The sequence below is a fragment of the Populus nigra genome, chromosome 1, assembly GCF_951802175.1.
Source record: "Populus nigra chromosome 1, ddPopNigr1.1, whole genome shotgun sequence".
NCBI classification, from domain to species: domain Eukaryota; kingdom Viridiplantae; phylum Streptophyta; class Magnoliopsida; order Malpighiales; family Salicaceae; genus Populus; species Populus nigra.
Window position 1 is genome coordinate 7,571,052 of NC_084852.1, and position 20,055 is coordinate 7,591,106.

The window sequence follows — 20,055 nt, forward strand, 5'->3', positions numbered from 1 at the left end:
AAGAAAAGAAAGATACGTAGACAACATAATGCATTTTCTCAATCATAAGAAATTCTATTTCAGTGTGTGTGTGTGTGTATATATATATATATTTTTTGTATTTAGGAAGGGCTCGACTGAAGACCCCTTGATGGAAATTGTACATTTTTGTTTCTGTAAACTGATGTTTTTTTTCTTGATTTCACAGCTGAGATTACAAGCATATCTATAGACACACCAGACCTTCCTTATCGAGTACGAAGGAAAAGTGTCAATACTCTAACAATGAGTGTGTACAAAGAGGAATGTAAATTCTATAATATAAAAACTGAAGTTCCAGACAGCTCCCCTTTTAAATGGAGTTTCAAAAAGGAAAAACAAAGCTAAATTCTTGTTGAACAGGTGCATAAATATATTCCTTCACCAACTGAAAGGAAAGGGAGAGGGAAAAAGAAACAAGAAAACCAATCAACGGCGCACGCCCCTAACCTCTCTTCTCCTTCGGTTGCCTTGCGTCCTTCCAAACGTCTTCACAAACCATTCAGGTATTCTTGCGGAAACTCTCAATCCAACAACCACTCCTACCACAAGTCCACTTCCATATCCGATCACAACTGCTATCCATTCAATATCTTTTGGAAGAATATTATTGGAGCTTTGATGTTTTGGCAAGTTTGGATGCTGTGGAGGTTCAGAACATTCGGATTTCTTTGGCAAATGTTTCATGTACAATCCTGAGTTACCTTCGTATGAACTGTTATCGAAAGTATTAAATTGTTTTCCTTGTGGTATAGGACCCACCAATTGATTATGAGAGACATTGAAGTATGCTAGGAATGTGAGCTGCGTCAAATGCTGAGGGATCTCTCCAGAGATCATGTTTTGTGAAAGGTCTAATGATTCAAGATTTGCGAGGTTCCCCAACACTGACGGGATGTCACCTGAGAGATGGTTATTTGAAAGGTTAAGCGCATTAACCTTCTCAAGTGTCCCAATGGATTGTGGAATATCTCCTTGGAATGCATTGCTTGAGAGGTCAATGGCTGCAATCACATTTGGGATCTGCCAATATTTCATATACACGCCTTTGTTTGCCAAGTTAATTTCGTATCTGTAAGTAAAATCCCTGGAATAAACGGGCAACTGGAAAGTATGGATTGTCTGCATATATGTGAACTCCTTAAGATCAGAGAATCTCATACTTCTCAGGGTCTGAAAGAACTCTGATGGCAAGATACCCGTAAAATTGTTGTAGGAGAGGTCAATGATTTGCAACTTGCGAAACTCTAACATGGCATCAGGGCTTTTTATTGATCCAAAGAATTGGTTAGATCGCAAAATGAGCACCTGCAGCTTAGGAAGATTTGCCAACCAAAATGGGAATTTGTCGCTAATTCTATTGTAACTCAAATCCAAAATCTCCATCATCCTGCAATTTGTTAATGATCTTGGCAGCTGACCCTCCAGTTGATTGTGACTTAGATCAATCATTCTCAAGTTGCTTTCATCTCTGAATGCTTGAAGAATTCTTCCATGGAAGAAATTGTTTGATAGATTCAATACAAGCAGCGAATCACTGAAGTCGCCTAAACAGTTTGGAAACATGCCACTCAATTTGTTGTAAGACAAATCAAGGAAACCAAGAGATCGCAAATTACACAGAGATGGTAAAATTTCTCCTGTCAGAGAGTTATTCGAAATACTATAACCGATGAGGGAAGGTGGTGGAATCGGGAGTTGACCTTCAAGCTTGTTAGAATCGAGTTCTAGCCACTGTAGCTTCGTCAAAAGAGAAAGCTCCCATGATTGCTCAAAGCCAATGAAAAGATTGTTTCGGAGAATCAAAATCGAGAGAGTTTTGTGACCTATGTCCCCTAGCCATTTCGGTATGTGGCCTTGAATCCTGTTGCGACCTAGATGCAAGTAGATCAACTCATCTTGGCTCCTGATGAAATCTGGAAACTCACTTAAGTTGCAGTCACCTAATGCCAAATACTTAAACTTTGGAAGTGTAGTGTTATCACTGATATTAGTGAGCACAGTCAAATTGTTACGGCGTATTTGGAGCATTGTTAGGTGTTTGAGACTAGCAAACATGCTGAATTCTATAGTGCCACTCAAGTGGTTGTACTCCAATTTGAGCTCTTCTAGATTCACAAGTTTGGACATAGACTCTGGAATTGGACCTTGCAACTCATTGTGTCTAAGATGCACGAGTGTGAGCTGGGTAAGGTTCGAGATCCATAATGGAATTTTCCCTGTTAATCGATTATTGGAGAGATGTAATTGACTAAGTCGGGTCATGTTCCTAAGAGATAAAGGGATTTCACCAACTAAATTGATGTCTGAAAGATGTAAAGCTCTAATTTTGTTTAGGTTTCCTAGCCAAGACAAACCTGGGGAGATGAAACTGTTTTGAGACAAAGATAACACTTCAAGTTGGGTTAGGTTTGCCAACGAAAGAGGAACCTGACCTGAAAAATTGTTGTGTCCAAGATTTAGATAGCCTAGTTTGGTGAGATCACCGAAGGATGATGGAATTAGACCCTGTAAATTGCAGTCCTCGAGATTGAGAAATGTCAATGAAGACAAATTTGCGAGGGCATCAGGCACGGTAGAAGAAATGTTAACCGAGCTGAGATCAAGTTGCTCAAGCCCGGTGAAGCTTTGAGCTAGCCTTCTCAAGTCGAAGGTTCCGAGTTCTAACAAGTTTCTTGCAGATGAGTCAACATTTCGACCAAGATCAAGAGAAGTCAAGTGAGACAATTCTGTGATTTCTAAGGGAATTTCACCGTAGAACATAGAATTGGAAAGGTTGAGGTATGTTAGACTTGAGAGAAGGGCAAGTCGAGATGGAACTTGAGAATAATTGAAGTCATTACCCCCCAGGTTAAGCCTTCGAAGGTGAACAAGTTGAAAAAGGCTGCTTGTGGAGTTGATAGAACCATGGAGAGAACTACCTCCGAGGTCAAGGCCAATAACATAGCCAGTGTCCTCATCACACTCGACGCCATCCCATAAGCAACAATCACTGCTTTCTCCTCTGATCTTCCATGATGCAGTCTTTGGATAAGCGTAAGAACTAATGGAAGCGTTGTTGCTGATGGAAAAGCTTTGCATGAAATGCAACAAGGCAGATCTCTCAACGCCATGACAGAGTGGTTGCACAGTGTTTATTAAAAGAAACAATAGTGTCAAAAAGCACACGATTGACAAAGGCCCATACGATGGTGAAGCCATAATGATGCTCCTGTCGATAATTTTTTGTTGTTGACTCAGAAGTTGGAGTTGGAGAGCCTTTTATAGCAAACCAACGGCATTGATTGTGTGACATACAACACTGTGAAGAATACAAAATCAGAAGAAATAAATTTGGTACATTGTCCCATACGATGACTTAATTCAATTCTATTCATGGGACCAACCAATACGCTCGGAGGTTCGATTCCACAGGAAGAGAAATGACGACTTCTGGGTCTTCCTCCAAATTAATTCGATTGTTTCCTGATGAGGACTTGTAACCATGGTAGACTCTGGGGTGTTTATTGCCGTGTTAACGTGATGTTTTGTTTTTTATTTAAAATATATTAAAATAATATTTATTTTTAAATTTCTCAAAATTTATTTTTAACTTCAGCATCTCAAAATAATTTAAAAACACAAATAAAAATTTAATTTAAAACAAAAAAATAAAAAAAACTTAATAAAATCATAATTCAACTATAGTGCCAAATGATAAAGATAAGAGTCGTGTTGTATCTCCCCGCTGATTTGCGAGGGAATGATAAAGATAAGAGTTATCCTATGTGAATAGAATGATCTGCATAAAGAAGGGTGTCTTATCTTGTATTTGAATCCCATGTAAATTATATCTCTTGTAACAAATGTAGGAAACTGGTCTTCGTATCAAAAGTAAACACTGTGGTTATATAAGCCAGAATACAAGAGATATTTGGTAGCTTTTTCCAGAATTATTTCATGGTATCAGAGCAAATTATAGCTAACGCTTTTGTCAATCCTATGGCTGCTACCACAGACACTTCTTTTCCTTCTGCTGCTTTTCATCTTCCAGCTCAAGTTATCTCCATTAAACTTGATGGAACTAACTTCCTTGCCTGGAGTGCTCAATTAATTCCTCTGTTTCGAAGCTATGGTTTTATGGCAATCGTTGATGGTTTTGAACATAGCCCTCCTCGATTTTCCAGTGATGAACACAAGGCCCAAGGTACTCTTAATTCTGCTCATGTGATTTGGCAATATAAAGATCAAATGGTACTTAGCTGAATTATTTCTTCTTTATCTCTTACGGTGGTTTCCACCATTTATGGTCTGGAGATCTTTCAGCTTGCTTGGCAAGCTCTTGGTGCAAGATTTGTTGCGCCCTCAACTTCACGAATTTCTCTTATCAAGAGGAAGTTACAATCTTCACAGCAAGGCTCCATGTCTTACCAACAATTTTTGGATGAAGTTAGGTCATTTGCCGATGAACTATCTGCTGTGGGGAAACTTGTTGATGATTCAAATTTAATTTTATCTATTCTCAATGTTCCTAATTCATCTTTTCACTCTTTTGTGACAACATATATGTTTGCTAGGGAGAAGTCTATGCTATTTTCTGACTTCCATGCAGAGTTGCTGAATTATGACCTTATGCAAAAATTCCATAGTCACTCTATTCAACCTGAGGCAGGACCATATGCTTTGTACACACATAAAAATGGTTCCAAACCTGGATATCGACACAGTATCAACAAATCTCATTTCTCTGGATCTTCCAAACACTCCGGTATTTCTTCTTCTCAGTTTTGACAATCGTTACCTCACCTGCCATTCTCATCACCAGCCACACCTGTTATCACGACTTCTCGCTTGCAATCTCCCTGTCAAATTTATAGAAGGGAGGGACATCAAGCTCTGGACTGTTTTAACCGCACGAACTACTCCTTTCATGGTCGTTATCCTCCAACTGAATTAGCTGCTATGGTGGCTGAAGCTAATACCACTTATCTCAGTCAAAATCAATGGTATGCTGACAGTGGAGCTAATGTTCATGTTACCTCTGATATTGCTAATCTTGCCAGCTCTTAACCTTATACAGGAGATGACTCAGTCGGCGTAGGTAATGGGACAGGTTTGATCATCTCTCATACTGGCACTGCTTCTTTTAAAACTCCTTCTACTCTCACCTTAAACAATGTTGCATATTGTCCTCAAGCATATGCAAATCTACTCTCCATTAATAAATTTTGCAAAGACAATAATGTCTACTTTAAACTCACTAGCTCTCAATTTTTTGTGAAGGACATCCTGACAGGGAACACACTTCTGACGGGGCCAAGTGAAAATGGATTGTACCCAATAAACCTACGTCAACTTTCATCTTCTAAATTTCATGCTCTCACCATGACAGTTGGCGTCAAGGCTTCTACCTTCACATGGCATTGTCGTCTAGGCCACCCCTCTTCTGCCATCCTTCATCGTGTCATTTCAAAGTTTTCTCTTCCAGTTAATGATTCCATCAATAAACAGACTCTTTGTGTGTCTTGTCAACTTGACAAATCTAAACAATTACCATTTTCTGAGTTTACAACCGAGTCCACAGCTCCCTTAAAAATAATTCATTCTGATGTTTGGTCCACATCCACACCTTCGTTAAGTAACTGTTGGTATTATGTAATTTTTATTGATGACTATACTCGTTTTTGTTGGCTATTTCCCCTTTCTACTAAATCTGATGTTTATTTCATTTTTGTTAAATTCAAAATTTTAGTGGAAAAACAATTTAATTGCACTATTAAACAATTTTAAAGTGATAATGGTGGGAAATATTGCTTTAACATCTTTAAGCAATTTTTAAATGCCAACGAAATTTTTCATCGTCTTTCCTATCCTCATACCTCACAACAAAATGGCCTTGCCGAGAGGAAACATCGTCATATTATAGAAATGGGACTTACTCTTCTTGTCCAATCCAGTTTACCTAAACAATTTTGGGTTGATGCATTTCCCACCTCTATTTTCATTATTAATCGTTTACATACCAAGGTTCTTGATTATTCATCACCATTTGAACGTCTTTTCCACATTCCTCCTGACTTCATATATTTTCAGGCTTTTGGATGTCAATGCTTTCCATATCTTCATCCTTACTCAACTGACAAGTTATCTTATCGCAACACACCCTGTATTTTCATCGGTTATTGTTCTAATCACAAAGGTTTTCGATGCTTTGATCCATCTTCTAGGCGTGTCTATATATCTCAGAATGTGATTTTTTATGAAGGTAATTTTCCAGCAACAGTACAATCCTTTTTCATTGACTCTACCAGCAACGTGCGCTCTCCAGGTAATTCTCCTAATATATTGTTATCTCCTACCTCTACTATATTTATTTCTTCACCTGTTTTTTCCGTTCCTACTACCCCATCTTCACCTCCTATTTCTTATAATTCCACCTTACCCGCCCATGATCTCCATCCATTTACACCAATTTCCACCTCTAGTCATTCTGCAACTCCTCTAACCTCTCCCAATTCCTCTACACCTATTCGTCAATTTTCCTTTTCCCCTGACAGTGAGCATCCTGCTCATCAAGACATATCACCTTCTCTTCCCCTACCTCCATCTTAGTTGGTCACTAGATCCCAGACTTGCCACTTTAAACCCCATAGCTTTCCTGGTTTCCACATATATTACTCTACCTGTCACCCTTTTCAGGCTCTGCATGCAGGTGTAGTCATCTCTGAGCCTTGCATCTATGCTCAAACAACTTCTCTTCCTGAGCGGCATGCGGCAATGGACACTGAATTTCAAGCATTACTAAAGAATGACACCTGGTCTTTATGCTCTCGCCCTCCTGGTAAAAATATGGTCCCCTGCAAATGGGTCTTCAAACTAAAAAGACAACCTGATGGAAGTATTGAACGTCACAAGGCTAGACTTGTTGTTGTTGGCTATTTACAGAAAAATAGGATAGACTTTCGTGACACATTCAGTCCTGTCATCAAACCTTCCACTGTTCGTATGGTCTTTACAATTGCTGTTTCTTTCAACTAAGATATTAGGCAACTTGACATCTTTAATGCCTTTCTCTATAGCATTTTAGAGGAATAGGTATACATGACATAGCTGAAAGGCTTTGAAGATCTGGTGCACCCCCATTTTGTTTGTAAGCTTCACAAATCTCTCTGTGGTTTAAAGCAAGCCCCTAGGGCTTGGTTTCATCATCTATCTACAACACTGTTGTCTTTTGGCTTTTATAACTCCTAGGTTGATCCCTCCTTGTTCACTTATCACCACGGTTCAGTACATGTGTTCTTATTAATATATGTGGATGATATCCTTGTCATATCTAATAACTAGGAATTCACTACATCTCTTATCGCTAACCTGCAACTTGAGTTTTCAATGAAGGATACTTTCTAGGTATTGAAGCCACACATTCTCCTTCTGAGTTGTATCTTCGGCAAACAAGATATATTATTGATCTTTTAGATCGAGTACAACTTCTTGGCATCCGATCTTATAGAGCCCCTTGTGTCTCAGGCTCCAAACTATTTAAATTTGTTGGGGAACCTCTTCCAGATCCATCTGAGTACATGCAAGTGCCTTAGAATATATCACCCTCACGCATCCTGCATTGCATACTCAGTAAATCAGCTTTGCCAACACATGCAAACTCCAACCTCTACCCATTGGATAGCAGCCAAATATGTCTTATGTTATTTGAAGAATACACTCGATCATGACCTTTTTCTACAAACCTGGTTCTTTTTTTATTAATGCCTACTGCGATTCCAATTAGGCTGGTGATCCCGATGATAGACGATCAACGTGTGGTTATGGTGTTTATGTAGGTTCCAATCTCATTTTATGGTCGGCTAAGAAACAACCTGTGGTTTCCAGGTCTAGTATTGAGGCAGAATATTGTTGCTTAGCTCTTGTTACAGCTGAACTGTGTTGGCTATGTATGCTTTTGTGTGAGCTAAAAATTTCCCTTCAGTCTACCCTTGTTGTTTGGTGTGACAATATCAGTACTTTAGCCCTTGCCTCCAATCCAATTTTCCATGCACGATCTAAACACATCGAAGTCGATTATCATTTTGTCCGTGAGAAAATGGCCAATCGAGACATAATTTTACAACATGTTCCCACTTCTTTGCAGCCTACCGATGTTTTTACCAAGGGACACACAACTGATCATTTTTGTTTCTCAAAGAGTTTAGTATTATAGTAGGTTTTGTTTTTTTCCCAACTAAGAATACAAAGTTGTTTTGGTTAGCTAAATAATTTTGTTTTTTTACAATGGACTCCATATATAATTGCATTTCAAACTTTGGTTTTGTAAAAGTTAAAATAAATTTTTTTATATAGACACGTTTTATTTTCCTAGCAAAAATCCATCATAGAGTAGTTTTAACCAAAGATGAGTTTTTTTAAAAGCCATAATTAAAAATATTTATTTAAAACCTACTTTTTCAAAATAGTCATAACAAAAGCTACTATAATGTCAAACACACACTTAGACCATGTTTGGGGTTGCGATTGAATCGCCTTTCATCAAATTTTAATATTTTTTTCTTCCAATTAATTTTTTTAGTGTTTTTGGATCGTTCTAATGTACTAATATAAAAAATAAATTAAAAAAATTATTTTGATGCATTTTCAAGAAAAAACACTTTAAAAAATAATCTTTATCACGCTTTAAAACAAGAACTTAATGATTTCTTACCCCTTGGGGTAGGTTCAAGACGGACCATGATAGGATAACATCATTAATTCATATTACTTATAAACTAAAACGCATGGGGTGAACACTATGCCCAAAACATTGTTCACCCCCTCACAAAACATTATGGATAACATTGTATATTTTTGTAAATTTCATTTTGGTCCTCAAAGTTTTATTTTATGTGATTTGATCCTAATTAAAAATCAATTGCTTCTAAATGCATAGTCAATGGTGAAATTGAAAGAAGAGGGACCGAACTGAAACAAGCACCAAACATTGGTGGCGTGCCAAAGATTAAATGAAAAATCCACTTAGATACTTGATCTTTAAAAAAAATGCAATATATACCATTTAGGTCCCCTTAATTTTTCAAAAAATCAATTTTCATACACAATTTTATTTGTGTTATTTTCCAGTCCTTGGTTAGAGAGAGGAGAGAGAGGGTTTTTTTTTATTTCGACGAGGAGAGAGAAATTTCGGCTATCAAAATGGATTTTCTTGGTATACATAGGTTTCATGAGATGAGTGAGACTTCATGATAGTTGTTTAGAGCCTCGATGTTATATGAAAAACTAGATCTGAGCCAAGAAGTCAAAACTAAACTGGTTTGACCTCAGATTTTTAGATTGTTTTTTTGGTATTTGGAGTTGACCAAATGATTTGTGGGTATTGGTGAGATGTTTTTTAGTTGAAATAGCTTGGAAATTAGAATTTTTGGGGCAAAAGACAAGTTGCCTTAATTTCCCAGCCACCACTATTGTGGCAAGAATCTGGGCTCATAGATAATGTGTCACCTACTTATTTATTTTTTTTAAAAAAATAGGGACGAACCCTTTAAAAAAATAAAAATAAGCTCGAGCCTGAAAAGGCTCGCTTGCGCTCTAAATCATGGGCCTGCAAGTCTAGGTCTTTTTTGTCCTCTTTTTATATTTTTAAAAAGGGTTAAATATAAATTTAAGGGAAAAAAATATTAAACCTGAATGAGTTCATGGTCCAGGTCACGAGTCTAATGAGTTAAGCCACAAGAACTAGGAATTTTTTTTTAATATCACCTTTTTTACTAGTGTCTTTTTTTTATATCTTTTATTAAAATAATTGAAATATTTATGTTTCAATTAATATCTCTCATCGGTGATATTTTTTGCTTATTTAACAATTTTTGGATAGAGATTGTTTTTTAATGGTGGTTAGCGTATTTATTTTAAAAAAAACTTATTTTGATTCATCAATATTTTTGTTTTAATATTTTTATAGACAAGAACTTTGTTTTAAAAAATAAAAAAGTTTATTTTCAAATAATATTTCTGATATGTGTTGCCTTACATAATATTTGTTTTTATTTTATTTAATCAAATTAATATGTGTGTCTATTTTTAATATTATTTGATTGAAAAAATAATAATTTTAATAAATAAATTCGAAAAACACAACCGGGTAAATGTTCTGCTTATTAAAACATTTGATTTTTCTATTTGATTTTTAGTTATTATTAATACCTTTTTGTCCTGTATATTATCATACATAATTCTTAATTTATTTGATTACATGGATGCATAAACTTTTCAATTTACACTTTAAATTTTTATAAATACAAAAATGCATCGAAAAAGCCTACATGTACAAATTGTTTGTAAGAGGAAAAAAATGTATGGCCACAAGCGATGCATCATCTAATTTATTTAAAAAAATTAGAATGGACGACATGATACAAGTTTTTTTTTATTAATACACATAATTCTTGATTTATTTAATTAAATATATACATAAATTTTTTATTTTTACTTAAAAGTTTTTTAAACTACAAAAACATATCAAAAAAGCTTGTGTAGAAAACGTTTTGTTGAGAAATAAAATATCTAACCCGGCAAAGTAGAGGCAAGTATTTAGTATATAACAAATTATGTATAGATGACATTTAGTTTGTTAAAAATGTTCTTAAATCTTAAAAAACATCACATGTTTTTTTTAAAAAAAAGTAATTAGTGTTCTTATCTTAAAAAAAGTTGCTATATGCAAACATTAAAAATACTTCCACTCCATATAAGGAATTAATGATATATTTTTCTATATATCATATTAAAGTCAATATGCAAATTCAACTTTCAAATTTTTATTCACTCATATATAATTAAAATCAAAACATAATAAATTTATATTAAAATTTCGAAAAATAATAAATATTTGAACACGGTTATTATTTTGTAAGAGGCCTTTATTAATGTCTTATATTATTTTTCACTATGAAAAACAATTATAGCTTTGATAAACTCTACTAAATATTAAAAAAGTCTTCTTAAAAGGTAGTATAAAATTTTATTCGTGCTATAATATTTTTTTCAAATATGATAAAAATAATTTTTTATAAAATAAAATTATTCATAAAAATTACAATTCTAATATTTTCATGTGAAAAGTTAATAGAGCCATAAATAAAAACAATTAATTTCATATTTTACCAAAATTACTATAAATGTTTTTCTAAAAGACTCCTTAAATACAATTCAAAAATATTCTAATATAATTCTAAAAAAACTGCTTAGGAAATAATTTAAAAATATTTTAATATAATAGTGATTTTGGTAACAGATGAAATTTTAGTTTTATAATATCGAAATATAAATATTATAATGTAAGGTCTAATGCTTTATCAAGTTTTAGAATTTCTTAAGAATTTTTAACTATAGTTATTTACTAAATATTAGGTAATAAAAATTAAGAATTTAAAAATTATCAATAATAGGGAAACTACGAAAGAATTTTCCAAAGTTTTTCTTTCTTAGTTCAATAATAAGAGTTATCTTTAAGGCAACTTCGTATCAACCAAGATTATTATTATTTTTTAAAAGATTCTAGAGACACACCTTCTAGTCAAACTAATGTATTCATAAAAATAAAAATTCAAAGTCCAAATATATATATATATATATATATATATATATATATATATATATATATTAAAAAGTCTTGTCATTTAAATGTAACAATGAATAGTGAAATGCCAAGATTTTTTTTACTTTTATCCTTAAAATTTTAGATTTTTATTTTTTTTAATTTCAAGCTTAGTTTTTTTTTTTAATTTCATCCTTTAAAATTGAATTTACTGGGTATTGAACTTCATAATTTATTTTGATTTCTTATTATGAAGTTGTCTCGGTCTCATGACTAAGATCGCGAGTTTTACATGTTACCCACATTTACTTGGGTCATTCAATATTGGGTTCATTAGAATTTGAGCTTCATATTTTTATTTTTATTTTTATTTTTATTTTCATTTCATTTCATCACGTTCTAATGACCTGGGTCGCGATTTAGGCTGATTACCTTTGGTTTTTCTTATTATTTTTTAGTTGATTTTTTTTCAATCTCATCATTTAATATTGAGTTGAGTAGGAATTAGATCTCATCTTTTTTTTTTCAGTTTGCATTTTATGAGGTTATCTTGGTGGTCATGCTCGAATCACGAGTTTGGTTGGTTGACTCGAGTTGAAAAATATGGCTTTTTGTATAATTTTTTAATTGTTTTTTTTAATTTCATCCTTCAACGTTGAATTGATTAGGAATTGAGTTTCATAATTTATTTTGATTTGTTTTCTATGAGGTTATCTCGATCTCATGATATAGGTTTGGTAAATTAACCCAAGTTAACTCAACTCATTTTTTAGTTGTATTTTGTTTTCAAATTTATTCTAGAACAGTTGTATAATTTTATCGGCTATCCGAGTTATCTTTAAACCTATCAACATAACCACATAACATCAAATCAATTCCTATATAGTTTTAGAAGAAAACAATTCTGCTAAAAAAATACATTAAACACCTTAATCTATATATATATATATATATATATATATATATATATATGCGCGCGCGCGGAATGATACAACTGGTCCAGCAAGAACCTGGAATTTTCTAAAGCTGATCATTCTCTTCTGGGGAACCAAAGTCCATTCCTAAACATAATGTCCAACAAGAACTTCCAAATTTCTAAAGCAGGTCCATTTCTTTTCGAGATCAAAAGTCCATTCCTTAAACATAAGGTCCAGCAAGAACTTGGAAATGTCAAGTCCGTCTTCCACGTTATAAGTGTCCCATCCCTCTCCCGCTCAGCAGTCCAGTCATTCATGCGTCAGACTTAAAGCCAGCTTCGTTCAATCTGAAAATTTGCTCCATTGACCAAAAGTATCACAGTGATATACTAAATTAGCAATCCACGGTGTTTTTCGAGAATAACTACTATATTTTTCCTGTATTTTTCCCATATGAATTAGCTTTTTTTTGTTAATGGGTGGCTAATAAGCCATATAACCCTCCATTGCAATTTTGCTGTCAGCATGATAGAAATACTGTACTGTAGCCATTAACAGTATTTTGTGAGAATAATTATAGTATTTTTTCTACATGACTTATAAGTTTTTTTTATTAATTAATGGAATATAGATCTCCCAACACAAAGTCGAGAAAATCTAGAATGGAACTTGAACCTCGACCTCATTACTTGAATCTTCAGAGGAAAGTTTCAGTATTTTTCTTCCCCGAGCTTTGGCCACCAAATGAAATTTCGCTCGATTCCCCCTGCTAGTCTAGTCAACTTGATATTTATTTTTTTAACTTATCAATGCAACTACAACTCATGTTTATCATAATTTTAATTTAGTAATATGAGTTATGATTAACTGAAAATAAAACTAGGCTAAAATTGAAGGCATTTTCACTATATACAAACACAATTTATTATTCACTATAATATTGTAATTATATTTTTGCTTTTTTAAACAATTATCTTGCTGTTGGGGTAGTTTTGATTTCAGCCCATTAATCATTAATGAATTTGCTAGAAATATATATGTTTTTTCAAGTTGTTTTAGCGTAGTAAAATAATCTAATTATCTTCTAAGTTATATTTTTTAAAACTAGTCTCTTTTCCTTTTATTTTTTTAAAATAAAGCAAAATGACACGTTTATCATTGGAATGAAAAAATTAAACCATTTTTCTAAAGATTTTTTTATTTTTTCACTCCGAATTTTTTGTTATTACTAATTTTATTGAAATAATTTAAATTTTTTATACAAATTAATCATTAATTAAATAAAAAATATTATTGATACGTGTAAATTATACAGACATGAAAAATGTCTGTACACTTTAAGGATAAGAGGCAAATCAAGAAAGAAACAAGAAAAAGTTTCAAGACTACTGCATGGTAGATCAAAGAGTAGCATTAGGTCAACTATTTAATAGATGGTCTAGTGGTAAGAGCGTGGAACTAGAAGGTTTACTTTTCCTGTGGTCTCAGGTTCGAGCCTTGTGGTTGACACTGGAGTTTTACATTGTCGTTAATTTCAAGACCCATAAAATTAATCGAGGTGCGCACAAACTGGTTTGAATATCCATGACAATTTAAGAAAAAAAAGAGTGGCTTTAGGCAAAGGAATTACCAGGGAACTCACTCCAACGCCCTCTTTCCTTCCTTTTGGAACCTTCTATAATAATGAAGAAGCACTCATAAAAGCAGTGGTGAAAAATAAAATCTACAATGAAACTAAGAAACAAACATCCAAGAGAGAAGAAACGCAGAAATAAGATTGTGATTATCTGGTAAGCTAATGTGAAGCCCTCCTTCTTCCTTTTCCTGCAAATTCCTTTCGTCTCCTGCTACAAATTGAAGAGTGCTACAGTGCTCGCTATGCGTAGCCAGTAATGTTCACAGACACAAAATAACGAGTTATTTAGAGAACAAGGATGCTCTGCAAAAACTTCTATCTTGCAGCTATTATAGCTAAAGAGCCATGGCAGTGAGTAAGAATGTGGATCGATGCTCACCCAATCCCAAGGCTAGTTCCCGCCTGAATGGAACAAGCTTAATAACTGTGGCAAAAATTCGTTTGATTTTAGTAAATTAAGTCTTAAAAAACTCTGTTTTGGGAAATGAGTTTTTAAATTACCTTTCTTTTGAAAAAAAAACAAAAAAAAAATAAGAAAAGCAATAACCAGAAATATTTGGCGGATGCAATAACCAAAAAAATAATAAATTACCTTTCTTTTTATTTTTCACTTGTTTTTTTTTTATGAATTTTGAGGTAAAGAACTAAATGTATGTTTAATAATGTGATAGTTTTTTTAAAAAATATTTTTTTATTTAAAATAAACTAAAATATTATTATTATTTACATCTAGAACTACAACAAGCACCTAAAAAATAATAATAAATTTTTTTTAGACAAAAAAAATTAAAAAACATTTTAAAAAGTAGGTTAATCACAAAAACGAATACTCCCTCCCTGTTAACTTAACCTAAAAGGAAGGAAAAAAAAAGGTTTTGGACCTCCATTTCACATTAGCCCCAGTTTTTCAACTTATAATTTAGCCTAATTATGCAATTTCCAATGGGTACAGTTCTGAAGCTATTTAAGTATTGGGCTTGACATCAATTCATTAGGCTGAGCCAATTAGCAAAAGTGGGCGTATAAAGATATCAATAGGAGCATCTCCGTATCCCTGTATAAAGTCTTGAAACTCATTAATGGTGTCACCGTATCTAAAGTTCAGAATTTGACAAGCCCGACACTTCCAAATAACATGGGTCTACACGAAGGCTCAACTTTTAGAAGTACAGAGTTATCAAGAATCAAGAATGAACAAGTAAATGTTCTGTTGTTTGCAGTCCCTGCACTTTGCTGAGTTAGATTCAAGTGTTTTCATCTGCAAATAAGGCATACATGATGGTTTAGTTTTAAGCACGTTCGAACGATTCACCTAAAAAGCCAGCACTGATGGCTTGTATCCCACTGACGCACTGTAGAGCAGCATCTCCATGCCCAGGGCTAGCTGATTGCACAGTTTCGCCTACCAATGGCAAGAAAGTTGATGCATAATGGCTAAAAGATGACTGGCCACCGAACGAGCAGTGCCATTTCCCTACCTGAAAAGCCCTGCAGGAGGCAGGAGGACTTTGAACTCTTGAATAGACGAGTGTATTACTCGAAAGAAAATCATAAATGGAAAAGAAAAGGAAAAGGAAAGAAAGAGCAGTAAGGTAAACACGTAGAATACTTGTGGAAAGTAAAAGTGCAAAGAAACTGTAATCGAAAAAAGAGAGTTCATCCAATAGACTGATAATATCCCCTTACAAAAACCTCAGAAGAGAAATGGCAAACATTGATTAAACAAATAAAAAACTCTACTTTCATTTCCTATCGTCTTCGTCGTCGTCGTCGTCGTCATCAAAATCACCTCCATCCTCATACTCCACGTCTTCATCGAAATCCTCAATCTCCTCATCATCATCATCAACATCGTCAACATCATCTTCATCATCATCACTGATCACTCTCTCACTCTTCCCACGTGCCTCCACACGACCCATCTCTCCGAACCGACCAAATCTCCAATTCAAAGCCCCGTTAATGTCACTCACAAGACCACCATTAGACTGACCCCCAAGTATGGGCTTTTGCTGTGGTTGGAATAGTGCAGGGTCAGAAATCATGAACTGGCTGGTGATGTTATTGAACCCACCTAAAAGAGAGCCGCGTAGGAGATGGAGAGGGAACGACTTGCCGTTCTTGAACAGCATCATCCTTGTAGCTGGGGTTGCCATTTGAGAGGAGGAGAGACCGGAGAAGTGTTTTGCTTGCTCTGTTTTGGAGGCGGATGGTGATCTTGTCCAGGGGCTTTATATAGGGAGGGTTTAGGGTTTTACGACGGTGGAGGGCATGAACACGTGGCAGTAGGGAAGGTCGAAGGAAGTTTCTAGAGACCGTGTTCGTGATGATTTGTTGAGGCCAAGTTGGTTTGCTAGGAAACAGAATCACAGTATCATGGAAGATTTTAAATTCTAATCTCTGATGAGGTGTTTGCATACAAACGCAAGCCCTTCCCGATAATGCTCCTTAATAAATAATGAAAGAATACCTATTAATAAATATTTTAAAATATTTTTCATGTAAAGTATTTTACAAAATTGTATGGTAAAAAAATATATTAATTTCTCAAATATTTTCTATTAATAGATTATTTTACACTAAACAAATATCCCTATGTTTTATTGTTTCAAGACTCAATGAAGGGCACCCCAAACGAATAATTTGATAATTGTTATTGTTAAATTAAAACTTATCAACCTTGAAGGGTTCGCTTGATGTGTAAAAAGATTTTTCTAAGAAAGAATTTCAAATCTTGATAATAATATCTAAAAGAAATGTAATTTTTATAAATGTATTAAGCAACCTATAATATTGTCACTTTGTCTCGAAAAACATGTAAACTGATTGTAACGAACGTGAGAAAATAGGAGACGAATAAAAGATTGCTTGATTGATTGCAAGCGTGCAATCCTCCTCTCATGAATATATATAGATAGTTAGTTAAGTTTTTTTTTAAAGGTAAAATAGTAATTTTATTATTCCAATCCACTGTGAATCTAAGGCATTTCTATTATATTTTTCTCATAAATTATGATTTTATTATTCCAATCCACAATGAATCAAGATATTTCTATTATATTTTTTTTATAAATTATAATTTATGAGAAAAATATAATAAAAATACCTTGATTCATTGTTGTTTGGAATAATAAAATTACTATTTCGCTTTTCTAAAAAACTTAACTATATATTAGGGGTAATTGAGTATTTTCACCAGCTTTATTGGTGATTATCTAATGGATCGGGGGCAGCTAGGTCTTTGCATTTTTTTAATAGTATAATTATTTAATTACTCTTAAAATTAAAAAAAATATTTACCTAAGGTGAAGGGATTTTTTCAATATTTTACTTTTCACGACACAATAAAATAAATGTATTGCATTTTAAATTAAAAAAAACTCCTTACCTTGCTTCTATGAGATTATTCGTGCTTTCATTTTGGTTTTTTTATTATTATCATGCATTTCTAAGAGCAATTTGATAGACACACACGCTAGCAATTAAGCTGCCTTGTTCTGTTTAAGCGGTACATATAGTGGCTTATGGTTGCCAAAAAAAACTTTCTTTTGTGTTTTTTGATTCGTCACGGTAAGGCTTACCTCTATAGGTGGTGCATGTGGCTTACTTCCTTCTAGTTTAACATTGATTTTTTTTTTTCCTCTCTCCTCCTTGATTTTTATGCTTGACTTTCTAAATATTTCAAAGCAACCCTTTAATTTATTCATTCTCTGGATTTAATCTATGTTCTTTCAATTGATATTCTTTTATTTGAATTTTATAAAAGTAAATTTTGTTTTCAATTTCATCCTCCTTTAATATTTAAATTTGTTAAATTCTTTCTCTATTTTTTTAATTTTTATTATCATTTATAGTTTTTTTTAATGTTTTCATTCTCCTTAAGTTTTATTGTTTTTTTTTACTTTGGTTTTTTTTATATTGATATTTTTTTATTTTATCCTTTAACATTGAATTGAGCTTCTTGATTGAGTTTTGGTCTATAATTTAATGAACTGTGAATTTGAGAGATTAATCCAGTTTTAGAAGATTCACTCATATTTTTTTTTAAGCTTATGTTTTTTTCAGTTTCATCATTCAATATTTGATTTAATTAGATATTGAACTTTATTTTTTTTATTTGCTTTCTATAGGGTTTTTCACTAATTTTGAAAACGACTCGGGTTATCTTAGGTTTTTTATTTGTCATTCTTTGTTAAATTTAGTTTTTTAAAAAATAAATTTTCATTTTAAATTAAATTAAATCAATTGCTTAAATATAAGCATGTTAGACATCAAATGTGTGATAATATTGACGATAAATATGTTTACCTCTAGTACTAATCTCACCATATTTTTGTGATATGTATAACAACTTGATTATCACACATAATTTTGATTGGATCATCATTAATTTCTTTTAGATCAGTAAGAAATCTTTTTATTCAGACAATTTCAAAAGTTAAGTTGATACATGCGATGTATTCAGTTTTCATGGTACTTTTAGCTACACAACTTTGTTTTGTTTGTTTGTTTTTTTTTTTTTTTGCTACACTTGAGAAATCAACATCAGAGTATCTAAAGAACCTGTTAAGTTTTTACTTTTATTATCATATGTCAAATTATAATCTTTTATGCCTTTAATATATCTAAGTGTTCTTTTAACAACTAACCAATAAACTTCTCTAAGATTGCTTTGAAACCTACTTACAAGACTTACAACAAAACTAATATTAAATCTTGAACAAAGTGTAACATACATTATACTACTACAACTTAAGCATATGGAGTATTTAACATTTTTCTCCAACATCTTCATTAACATGACATATTTTCTTATATAATTTTATTTGTTTATAAATGAGAGTATCCATTGGATTAGAATTATCCAGATAGAATCTTTTTTTTTATTTTTTATTTATCTATATAATAAGTTATATAAAGAGTTCTACATTTTCTATCTCTAATAATTTGAATGCACAATATATACATATGATGCTTCACATAAATCTTTCATCTCAAAATGAGATTTTAAAAAACATTTCAATGCAACATCATTACCAACAATCAAATTATCATCAACATGTAAATATAAAAGTACCCATATTATTCCAATAATAAGCATAATGATCAAAGTCATTAGCTATAAAACCATATTTAATAATAGCATTAATAATAGTAACAAATATATTTTTAGTAAAATCATGCTCCTCAAACAAAATTTCTATGTCAAGTTCCATAAAAGTAAGCATGATTTCTCTAGTACTCTTATAATAAAAGAGCTAGCATTTTCAAGTGATAGAAGTGGAACACCAACATCAATTATACAATCAACTTTGTCTTGAAAAAAAATATGACAAATTTAACGTTTTTAAATAGGAAAACTGGTACCATTCAATTTCTCAATTTTCCTTAATCCTGACTTACAACCTTCCTAACTAAAATTATGACAATTATTAGACAACTAACCAATAATGGAGGACCTTGATATAATTATGTATACCTTACTTCACCAATATGTTGATGATGTTGATGATGTGTGATAGAAACTAACATTAATGCTTATCTTCCTTGAAAAAAAGTGAAATTATGACCATAATGATGGTTTGAGAGGGAAGAAAAAAGAATGTACCAAGTAATATTCTATGAAGCAAGTAAAAAATTACAAGAACTACAATAAAAACCTTAGGCTTTGATATCAATGATAGTTTTTATAATTTATGCAAGAAAACAAAATTAATCTAAACAAAAAAAAAGATTTTGTTCTAGATTAATTGGTAAGTGACTTTAGGTTTTATCTAGAAAAAGAATTTTATGTGGTTTTTTTTTCTTTATCTGATAGCTTTTATTTATATTTATGGATGAGTTTGTTATCCCAATATGTAAAATATCTAGAAAAATAATATTATTTTTTATGTTAATGTTCT

At 32.6% G+C, this 20,055-nt stretch overlaps 1 protein-coding gene across 1 annotated transcript; it reads right to left on the bottom strand.

The window, feature by feature from the left end:
* Nucleotides 1–447: 447 nt before the first annotated feature.
* Nucleotides 448–3,219, bottom strand: LOC133706335 (receptor-like protein 6). The gene has a single exon (XM_062131846.1). The coding sequence runs from the start codon at nt 3,217–3,219 to the stop codon at nt 448–450; it is 2,772 nt and encodes a 923-aa protein (XP_061987830.1).
* Between the last annotated feature and the right edge of the window lie 16,836 nt (nt 3,220–20,055).